At 53.8% G+C, this 10,965-nt stretch overlaps 1 protein-coding gene and 1 long non-coding RNA gene across 2 annotated transcripts; one reads left to right on the top strand and one right to left on the bottom strand.

The window, feature by feature from the left end:
* Nucleotides 1-587: 587 nt before the first annotated feature.
* On the bottom strand, nucleotides 588-6,654 carry LOC123785717 (uncharacterized). The gene is made up of 3 exons (XR_006777733.2): nucleotides 6,542-6,654; nucleotides 1,878-1,995; nucleotides 588-1,530 (listed from the first exon to the last, which is right to left on the bottom strand). It is a non-coding gene; the product is annotated as an uncharacterized LOC123785717 (long non-coding RNA).
* Nucleotides 6,084-10,208, top strand: BTG2 (BTG anti-proliferation factor 2). Its single transcript, XM_045787610.2, has 2 exons — nucleotides 6,084-6,367; nucleotides 7,684-10,208. Exons 1-2 carry the CDS (start codon nucleotides 6,214-6,216, stop codon nucleotides 8,016-8,018), a joined length of 489 nt encoding a protein of 162 aa, XP_045643566.1. The 5' UTR covers nucleotides 6,084-6,213; the 3' UTR covers nucleotides 8,019-10,208.
* Nucleotides 10,209-10,965: the final 757 nt, after the last annotated feature.

The raw sequence follows: 10,965 nt of genomic DNA, 5'->3' as shown, positions 1-10,965 counted from the left end.
GGTCTTAGGTGCCAGTCACCGCTGAGCAGGAATGTGGGACCAGTGTTAACAGAGTCAGGTTTTTTTGTTTTTTGTTTTTAAGATTTTATTTATTTATTTAACAGAGAGAGAGAGACAGCCAGCGAGAGAGGGAACACAAGTAGGGGAGTGGGAGTGGAAGAAGAAGGCTCCCAGTGGAGCAGGGAGCCCAATGTGGGGCTCAATCCCAGGACCCTGGGATCATGCCCTGAGCCGAAGGCAGATGCTTAATGACTGAGCCACCCAGGCACCCAGAGTCAGGTTTTTAAAGAGAAATCGTAATTCTAGGGTTTAAAAAAATAAGACACTTCCAAATAGTTAAATGTTGACAACTAACTTTTAAAACACTTAAGTACTCTACAGGCCAGTGTATCTCTGTGGTCAGCTCTGCCCCAGGGCCCAGTCTGTGGCTTCTAAGCCACCCAGGTGGCATTTGGGAGAGAGAGTTGAGGAAACTGGGAAGAAATCAGGGACTGTGCTATGGGGAACATGAGCCTCCCAGGCTCCCAGGCTCACCCATGGGTGTGCCCGGGGTTAGAGAGGCCCCGAAGTTTTTAGCCACTGGGCGTCTGGTGGGCTCCCAGCTTTGCGGCAGGAAACTGAAGCTGGTATCTGCCACGGATGTCTCTATTCATCACCTGGACGTCGGGGGGCAGCCACTGACGTTCTGATACTTTCCAGCTTAGATGCCACTTTGGGGAGGAGCCGGCAGCTTTCGCCCTGCTACCCCCCCCCGGCCACCTCAGCCCTCCCTGGAAAGATGCCCCGTACCCCAGAGCATGCGGGTCCTGGCCAGAGCAGGCGGCTTGCCGAGCACGTCCGAGATGAGGCTTACCTTCCTATAGGAAGGGACTCTGTTGCCTAAGTTAGCTGCTTTTGGTATTGTTAAGTCTTCTTCTGCTTCTGTCTTCAGAGCAGGTGGTGGAAGGTTTCCTTTTTAGCTTTCGGACTCTTCTCCACTTCTCCACAGGTTCTCAGAAACGGTCCAGAGGGATTTGGAAATCGTTGCGACCCAGGGATTAGGAAGCCCTGCGTATATTTATATTTTACCAAGCCTTCCCTCAGTCCAGAGGGGTGGTTTTCCACTTGACCCTCGACCCTAGTCATCTTTGCATTAGCTATTTCTGTTCCTATTTTCGGTTCACTTTGGGGCAGGTGAAGGGGTTTAAAGACAAATTTTTGAAAGAGCTGAATCCTCAGTTTCATACAGTTGTCATGAGCAGGTCTGAAGGACAATGTCATCTTCTTCTGTCTTTGAGTCCTGTTTCTGATGGTAAAGAGTAACCCCCAGACAGGCTGGCCTGGGGCTGCTCCCGAGAGGTACGACTTCGTGAGATGACGGGGAGCCCAAAAGCTGTCCTGGACATGACCCTGCGATGCTGGCAAAGAGTGATGACTATATTTGGCAGTATTTCCAGCCTGATTAGGAAGTGAGGAAGAGGCGTCTGGTCCTCCTGGGGTGGCGTTTCTTATCAGCTCTGGGCAGCAGAGCGAGGCTGTCACCAGGAAGGTCTGAAAAGAGGAAAGATCAAATTAGCATCTCTAGCAGCCGCATTCAGACATACCCCGCCAAATCCACTCTCCCCGCCAAAACACACACTCCACCAGAACATCCAAACTTCATGAAATGACATTTCTCAATATATACTCGTATAAGTACATCTTAACCTCTACAAACACACGGCTCTATTCCCTCCTACCCTCGAACATCAGAGCACGCAACACATTGAAGTGTGTACTCACTCGGATGTATATATGGCCCTCCCCCCCACGCTGACACGCACATGCACACACAGAGACCCACAAGAACTACACGCCACACAGTGTGGGAGTGAGCCGACGTTATCCTCCTAGAATACCTCAGCCCAGCCTCTGCCAGCAGATCGGCTTCACTCCACCTCACGGCTCCACATGTGGTCAGGAAACTGAGAGGTAACCTTGGCAACCAAGCCAAGGCCTTGGAGGCCTAACAGGACCCTGGGAAAGACAAGAGTTGCACCCAACGATCAGGCTGCTCCTGACTGGGGAGTGGAGAGCAAGGCCTGTGTGATGACCCCACAGACAAGGCCAGAGCTGAGAAGCCCGAGGAGAGGGACCCTGTCCTGGGTGGGGTTTTGGTCTGAGGAGGGCAGCGCGGGAAGCTGTGTGTCACTCTACAGTGGGCCGCATTGGTGGGCCAGACAAGTAGGCGAGCTGGGCATCCAGGACCAGGGGAGTCAGCGGGTCAGGATCACAGGGCATAGAAATTTCTGGTCCAGACGAGGCATAAGCTGATGTCCACCCCCACCCCCACCGCTGCCTGCCCCCTTGGCAATGGGCGGGGTCACCGGTTAGTACTGTGTCTCAAGGCATTGCATGTTCAAAATTCAACTCAAGGCCCTTGGGCGAGGGGGGAGAAACGAATGAGGAGGAAGAGGAGCAGGAAGAAGAGGGGGGGAGGGAGGGACCCACTGTCCTTATCCTGATGCTCCAATTACACCTTGAGTATGCCAAGGAACTCCTGGCAGCACGCAACATGCAAAGGGAAGAAGTGAAACTGGGACTTTTGAGTTTCTAAGGATCCTGGTCCTACCAACGGAAGGGCAGGTTCAGGAAATTTCCAAAATAATTTGGACAACTATAATGTATTTGCCCTTATAAGAAACTGATTGAGAATCCAAATCCTGAGTTGGGTACAATTACACTGTGTAGTCACTTGTGAACTTTTGAGTGTGGGATAAATGAAGCCTCCTCTCCCTAGGCTTGTGAATAGAAAGAAAAGGGGATGAGGAAGTAGGAGAAGTGCCTCCTGTTTCCTATGGATGCCCTATACAAAGCTCAGCAACTATCACCAATGAGTAGGCCAAGACACATCCGGGTAATGGAGGAGGGTCAGGGATAGACCTCCTTGTTCCTTCCCCCAAATGCACCATTTGCCCCCAGTTTGTTGCACCATCACCTGGAACAATGGCTCTGTGGGACCATGTGGAACTGTGGGCCAAGCCATTGTAACAACAGCGCAGAGACTCCATGGGCCAATGGAAAGGGTGCCATATTGGAAGTCGGCAGATCTGGTCCTGGCTCTGTTGAGAACTAGCTGTGTGACCTGGTGAGTGATACAAAAATCTACATAAGGACAGAGTTCTGTTTCCTAAGGCAAAAAACAGGTGATGGTCTGGCAAAAGACTTTTTTTTTAAAATCAGTTCTGGACAAAAGCAAGGCCCAGAACACCCAACCCTTGTCAAAGACACACCCAAGCAGATGTTAAGTATTTTCAGATTTAGGTGCTGAACCTATTTAAAGGAAAAGTGCTGAACACATTTAAAGGAAAGCCAGAGCTAGCTGTATACCTATCTATACTTTAATCTGTTTTCCTGACTTCCTTGGTGGTTGCCCTCCATCAGTTCTGGTCTGGGCGACACGTGGTCTCCCTGGATGATGTACTGTAGGTCTTCCTGTTTCCACGCCCAACCCTGTTTTCTTTTCTTTTCTTTTTTTTTTTAAGATTTTTTATTTATTTGACAGAGGGAGAGACACAGCGAGAGAGGGAACACAGGTAGGGGGAGTGGGAGAGGAAGAAGCAGGCTCCCAGCGGAGGAGCCCGATGTGGGGCTCGATCCAAGAACGCCGGGATCACGCCCTGAGCCGAAGGCAGACGCTTTACGACTGAGCCACCCAGGCTTCCCCAACCCTGTTTTCTGTAACAAATCATTTTCTTCTCAGCAAGCAGAGAGAAGAGTCTCATCTGGCCTGATCCTGCGTGGGGAGGAGCTGGTGAAGAGGCTGTCTAAGACATGTGTCCCAGGGCCTCTCGGTGAGCTCTATGAAGCGGTGGAGCAGAATATTTGAAATCTGAACTGTCCTGGACAAATGTAGGACAAATAAGCATAGTAACCTGTTTTTAAGCAGCCCGCAGAATGTTGTTGAGATAAGATGGCAGCCTCTAAAAATATCCCTAATAATACCAAACAATAGGTTATACATGCCACATAAGGGGCACAGATAACATTAATTCTGTAGAGGGAGAATGGTGAGTGCAGGTTTTCAGGGTAGAAGACCAAGCTTCAGCTATGCCTTCAGGAGTGTGGGAGGGAGATTGGGAGAGGTGGGAAGGAGGCAGGGAGGTGTCCAGGACATAATGACATGAGCCCCTGTGCAGCAGAGCCAGGCATGTTCAGGCGTACCTGGAATGGGAGCCATGTTACAGAGCAGGGGTGGGGATCACAGGCAAAATGTTGAGGGCTCTGGGCTGCAGAGCTGCTCTGATGCTTAGAGAACAGTGAGGAGAATGACCCTGGAGCACAAAGTGGCAGAAACCTAACAAGGTGGATAGGGCCACATTATGAAAGATCTTAATATTAGGCAAAGGAGTCTAGACTTAATGCAGTAGACAAATGGGGGTGGAGGATGTTTCAGAACGATCTAAGCAAAAGAGCAAGTGAAAGCAGACTTTTGGGGATGCAGATCTCCTGACAGTGGGAAGGGTGATTTGGGGGTGGGATTTGACAAGTCTGCTGCGGCCATCTAGATAGGAAGAAGCTTGTGGCTTGCGGCTGGATCTGAGGAGCAAAGTACAAGGAGGAGTCAAAAGTGAGTGTGAGTTTTCAGGGTAGAGTGCCTGGGGAAGTGATGGTATCTCTGACAGAAATGGACATCAGGACATCTCCAAGACGAGGACAGTGGGCTTGGACAGACACTGAGGTGGTGGCTGGACACCCAAGGGCAGGACAGAGCAGGTGGTGGGAGTGGCAGGATGAAAGGACACAGACTATGCAGCCGCGACAGTCAGTTGTGAAAAAGTAAACATCAGAGTGGACAGCGTGAATAGGGTTTCTCTGAGGAAGGCAAGTAGAGAGAAAAGGGAGAGGAGTGAGGGGACACAGAGAGGGAACCAGGGGTGGGAGGGGATCCAGGGCAGACATGGCTAGGGAAGGAGGCTGAGAAGCCTGGTATCAGGGGACCAGAAAAAGGAGGAGGGACTGCCTCCAGAGGTGGTCAGCAGGGCCCAGAGTTCAAGTAAAATAAGAATCTACCAGAAGCCATTGGGTTTGATTGATTTAGCAAACATGTATGGAGGACCTACTATGCCAGGTGCGGGGATGTGGGTTAGAAGTTAGCCCCATCGAGGGGACATCTGCCCAGCACCTGTGATGGTGCTGGGCCCTGAACACAGTCCTGCGTGTGGACCCAGGAGACTGAGGCTGGGTTCTTTCCCCCAAGAGCCTGTGTTTACAAAAGCTTCAATCCACAAGGAGGAAGGAAGGAGAGAGAGGGCTGGGGGAAGAGAGGAGGAAGAGGAAGTAGATGGGAAAATGTGTGCAGTTGAGAGCAGACCACTTATTTAAGAATTTTGGCATTTAAAGGAAAGCGGGAGCTGGGAAAATAACTTGAGGAGACAGAAAAGTCTTACAACACTGCCCCCACCCCTACAGTCAAATAGGTAAGACTTGAGTGCTGCTAGGCAAGAGAAAAGGCATTGGTATAGAGGAAGGGCGGAACTTGTTTGGGGGAGGTGGGATTATAGTCGAAGTACATAGAAGACATAGCCCCCATTTCCGAAGAGCCTAGAGAAACCTATTTAACAAACACGGCAAAACGGTAAAATGGTGACAAAGCGTCCGGGTGAGTGGTTCTGACAATGGAGATTGGAAAATGTGGGAGCCAGAAAAGGGACCGCGTGGGAGAGGTGGCATCAGCAAAGGAAGGCTTCTTGGAGGAGGTGGCCGGTGACCTAAATCTTGAAGGACTGGCGGAGAGGACAGGTCCAGGTATTCCCAGCGTGGAGCGAACTGGACGCAGCTCTCCTCCGCCGAGAGGCTTCGGCCCCTCCCCGGCTCCACTTTTTCTCCCCGCGCCACCCTCGGCCCGCAAGCCCGGCTCGGGTTCCCAGCACTGACGTCAGCGGGCGATGACCTCAGTGCCGAGGAGGCGGCGGGGGCGAGGGCGGGGGCTAGCGGCCTGGCCCGGCCGGGGGAGCGCGCGGGGCGGGGCGGGGCGGGCGTTTGGCCCCGCCCCCATCCGCTGGCGGTGGCCAATGGGTGCCGCCGCGGGCTCCCCCGCCTCTGAGAACAGTATGAAAGGCGCGTCCCGGGTAAAGTCCGGGCAGAGCCCGAGCCGCGGCCCAGCGAACGGAAGAAGCCTGCAAGGCGGCAAGTCCCACCGGAGACCCCTCACTGCTCTCTGCCGCTGCCACCGCCTCCCGAGCCGCGCACGACATGAGCCAGACCCGCTGGACTGGGAAGAGAACAGACATGCTCCCGGAGATCGCCGCCGCCGTGGGCTTCCTCTCCAGCCTCCTGAGGACCCGGGGCTGCGTGAGCGAGCAGAGACTAAAGGTTTTCAGCGGGGCTCTCCAGGAGGCACTAACAGGTGAGCACCCGCCGAGGATCCTGGCTTCCGTCGAGCCCCGCCTCTGGGGCTCGGTCCCCCTTCCTTCCTGCCTGGGCCGTCTTTCCTCTCCTCTTAGGGCAGGGCTCCCTTCGCGAGCAGCTCCGGAACTCGGTTTCCCTCCAGCCCCCAGGGCGGCCCGCATCCCCCCATTACCCTGGGTCGTGTCTCCCCTGAGCTGCCCCGCGCTCGTCTCGGTCCGTGATGGCTCTGGTCGGGCGCGTTCCTCCACTCTGTCGCGGACGCAGACCCTTGTCCTGGAGTGCGAGCCCTGGCGCCGGCTTCTGTCCCGGGAGGAGGCACCTGCGGGTCTGAGTGCGAGCTCCTTCACCCTACTGAGACTCTCCAGGGGCGCTGGGGGCGAGTCAGCCCGGCCAGCCAACGGGTCGCTGTGGGGGAAGAAGGCGCAATTGAGCCTTCACAACAACCTGGATCCTCAGCCGTGGTTCTTCGGCGGCCCCGGGGCTGCGCTGTGCCCGGGCCAGTTGTTGACTCGCTCGAAGTTGGAATCCCGGCCCCCTTTGTATGCTTTGGCCCCCCTTAGCCATCTGCCACCCATTATGGTACTGAGAAAGGCTTGTAGGTAGTAACTGCGCTCTGCTGGCCCGTGTGCCGGGGGCGGGGGCGGCGTGAAACGGGAGGTTGACGAGAGATAACCAGCGGCTGCCAGGGGAGAGACCGATCTCCCAGCTGTTTCTAGCCGGTTGGCCGCGGGTCTCAAGCAGCGATAGCCATCTCCAAACGCGCCCACGCAGATCCTGCCTTCTGAGGAGCAACATATGTTTCATCAAAACAACCGGGGTTTGACTCCTCTAGCCGCTGCAGAAGGTCTTTGGCTTTTGAAGGAGGCAGAGGGAGCCCTTGGGGCCCAGGGTGGGAGACACAACGACTTGCTGTGGGTCTGACAACGATGGCAGCCTTCCCGGCCTTGCAATTTCAGCTCACAGGTCTCCAGAGGCCCTGCCTGGACATGTTCTCCCCAGTCTCACCCCTCCTCCTTAAACAGAGAGTGTGCCAAAAGCAATACACCAGCTACTGGGGATTGCCCCAGAGCTGTGGGACTCCCTCCCCACACACTCACGTCTGTGACCTAGAAGGAGTGAGGGGGGAATCCTCTAAAACGTTCTCTGCTTCAGCGAGAGGAGGGTCCTGGAACTCCTGAGAAACCACATTGCTTACTTAAAATCTCTGGGTTCCTTCCCCTACTCCTACCCCTCCGTCCCCATCCCGCCTTGTGGGTAGCCTTCACAGCCTAGCCGCTCTAACCAGGGCATCTCCCTCTTGTTCCATCCCCACAGAGCACTACAAGCACCACTGGTTTCCCGAAAAGCCGTCCAAGGGCTCCGGCTACCGCTGCATCCGCATCAACCACAAGATGGACCCCATCATCAGCAAGGTGGCCAGCCAGATCGGACTCAGCCAGCCCCAGCTGCGCCAGCTGCTGCCCAGCGAGCTGACCCTGTGGGTGGACCCCTATGAGGTGTCCTACCGCATCGGGGAGGACGGCTCCATCTGCGTCCTGTACGAGGAGGCCCCGGTGGCTGCCTCCTACGGGCTCCTCACCTGCAAGAACCAAATGATGCTGGGCCGGAGCAGCCCCTCGAAGAACTACGTGATGGCGGTGTCCAGTTAGATCCCCCGCCACCCCTACCAGGCACTCTACTGTACTCATTCGGCCGTGACAACAGGCCACCGCATACCTCAACCTGGGGAACTGTATTTTAAATGAAGAGCTATTTATATATATATTATTTTTTTTTTAAGAAAAGGGGAGAAAAAAAACCAAAAGATTTTTTTAAAAGAAAAATCCTTAAAGGGAGCTGCTTGGAAGTGGCCTCCCCAGGTGCCTTTGGAGAGAACTGTTGTGCGCTTGAGTCTGGGAGCCAGTGCCTACCTACGGGACGGGGGGAGTAGGGAGGGGGCCGGCCTGGCAGGGACGGGGTGGGAAAAGCTTGGCTGGCCCCCCAGGAAGATGTGAGAGGGAACAAACAAGGTTAGCAACTGTGAATAAGAGCGGTCAAGATCTGCCCTGTGGCGGGGAGAAGAGAGGCCAAGTCCAGACCTCTTCGCCCTGCGGAGCAGGACACCTGCATCCCTGGCCCCTCTCCTCCGCAGGGGCGCTCAAGCCTGGACTTCAATTATGCTATGTTGCCTAATCTTCTCTTTTTTATTTTTCCAGTGAGATCCAGGGCAGAGAGTGAAAAGGCCTCTCCCGATTGCTTCTGTCCTAAGCCGCTTTTCTTGAAATCATGACTTGTTTCTGATTCTGTGCTCAGGGGCCTGTAGATGTTGCTTCCCAGGCAGGAAACAAAAGCTTTTTGTTTCGTGGGGGTCAGGGGAGTGAGGCAGGAGTTAGAGGTTATTGGGGTTGGGACGGAAGGGTACTCTGCACAAAACCTTTGCTTTGCTGTGTGCTGCTCTGTGTGTATGTGTGGTGAATAACTTGGGGGTGATTTGCAATGGAATTTTGGGACCCAAAGAGTATCCACTTGGGGATATTTGTTTTTGGCCAAAACCCTTCTTTCTGGAACCACATGAAAGTCCTGATGCTGCTGCCATTATCCCTTTGAGAGTTGGCTCAAAAGCTACGGGGAACTCCAGGTTCTTTCTTACTGCCTTCTTTTTCAAAGCACAACACTCCTCCCTGACTCTCCCGCTCTTGTCCCCTTCTGGTTGGGTCACGGAGCCACCCAATCTTCCAGAACAAGAGCTCTCACTCACTGTGCAATATGGCCTCCTGGGTCCCAGGAGAGTCTGAAGAACCGGCTCTCAGAACCTCCTGGTGCCCTGGAGGGCTTAGGGACCTCTCCCTCCGTGCTTGGGACTCTGGCTGGCTGGTCAGCCTCACAGGTAGTCCTTGGCTGAATGGGAGAAGGCCCCAAGTTCTGCAGGACTACTTGGTACTCTTGTAGGGCTGACACTAAAAGCCGCAATCCTGGACTTTTTTTTTTTCTCCCTTTCTCCCTGGTGCTCAGAGCACCTGTGGGGAAGTTGCTGTCTCTCAGCACAATCCCAGTTTGTCTGTAGACTTGTGCAATATTTACTGCTCTCGGTTGGAGCCCATGGAAATCCATCCTGGGAAGAAATCCCCTTCCTTCGGTTTTTCAGTGACATTAGTGAGGGGTCCCTCAGAAGGCCTTGAGTTTCCCAACCCCGAATCACTTGAGAAGGACGTAGCTAGAGCATCTGGTCGACCTGGCTCCCCTCCTGTCCAGCCTACCTGGCTGTTGCCCCTTCGTGAGGAACCTTTCTACCCCGACCCAAGGGTCCCCGCTCCACTGCCAGTCCCCTCCCCTGGATTCCTGAACTACTCAGTTCTGACACAAAGGTGCTATTTACCAAACACTCTCCCTACCCACTCCTGCCAGTTCTGCCTCCTCGTCAACTCTAGACTCCGAGCTGCCTTCCTAGACCCTGCTTCCAGCCTTTCTTGCTTTAAAGGTAACTTCAGGCCCACAGACCCAAGAGCCCCCTTTCTGGCCTGTGGGTGGAAACAAAGCTGTGAATCCCCACAGACTGTGGTGTTGCCTCTTGTCTGCAAATAGGTTCCTGCCTTTTTAGAAGCAGCCTCGCGGTCTCGCGCTTCGTCTTGTTTTTTTGATGTTCACTTTAAAAACAGCAAAACACCCAGAGCTGGACTGTTGAGCAGGCCTGTCTCTCCTATTAAGTAAAAATAAATAATAGTCGTACGTTTGTAAGCTATTCTGACAGAAAAGACAAAGGTTACTAATTGTATAATAGTGTTTTTATATGGAAGAATGTACAGCTTTATGGACAAATGTACGCTTTTTTTGTTACTTTAATAAAAATGTAGCAGTTGAAACTGTGTGGTGTAGAGAAGGGCACATTCCCACATCACTCAGCCTTTCCCTTGGATCAAATCCTTTCTCAGTGTCTCAGTGATACTCCAAAGACCTATAGCATGGGGCTGGTATAAAAGAAAAATCTAGTTGTGGGACTCCTTCGTCCTTAAATGTATGTTCTCACTTCCCTGTGACAATGCTGGACGGGATGGGGCTCTAGACTGAGCGCTGCTGAGTCTGGCCGGGTCTCACACATCCTGTTCTTGCCAGGCCTCGGCTGTGCTCACTCATCTGCTCATTCAGCAGGTGTGGACTGTCCGTTCGTACGAGGCACCGAAAATATTAGACGTGATTAAGACTCAAGCCTGAGTGTCAGACTGAGGTGGTGAGCCCGGGACACGGAGCAGGGAGGGCCCTTCCCAGGTTGGGGCAGACTGGTCGCAAAGTTCCAGGTCCAGGCTCTCTTATCACCTCTGGGACTGCCATTTGGTACCCTCCATTCTTATTAGACACGAGCAGTTGGGCCCCGGGATCTGGGCCCTGGAGCCCAACGTGTGACCGGAGACCGAGGCTACCAGTTAGCCAAAGAGCAGCTGCTCCTGACAGCCACGGTTTGAGAGCCAAAGGTTTGTCACCACTTTATTCCTCCCTCTGGCTGCGTGGATCGGATCTCCGCAAGGAAATAAGAACAGTCTTCATCATCCCTGACTCTTGGCGCTCTGCCTATAAGGTGTTGACACAGGCCTCTACACCCCCACCCACCCCACTTACGAGCTC

This window comes from Ursus americanus, chromosome 2 (genome assembly GCF_024610735.1).
Source record: "Ursus americanus isolate L20-20 chromosome 2, mUrsAme1.1.p, whole genome shotgun sequence".
NCBI lineage: Eukaryota > Metazoa > Chordata > Mammalia > Carnivora > Ursidae > Ursus > Ursus americanus.
This window is presented reverse-complemented; position numbering and strand designations above follow the sequence as displayed.

Coding starts and splice junctions, on each gene's coding strand:
- BTG2 (XM_045787610.2), top strand. CDS start 6,214: ATGAGCCAGACCCGCTGGACTGGGAAGAGAACAGACATGCTCCCGGAG. Junction 6,368..7,683: donor TCTCCAGGAGGCACTAACAG/GTGAGCACCCGC, acceptor CCATCCCCACAG/AGCACTACAAGCACCACTGG.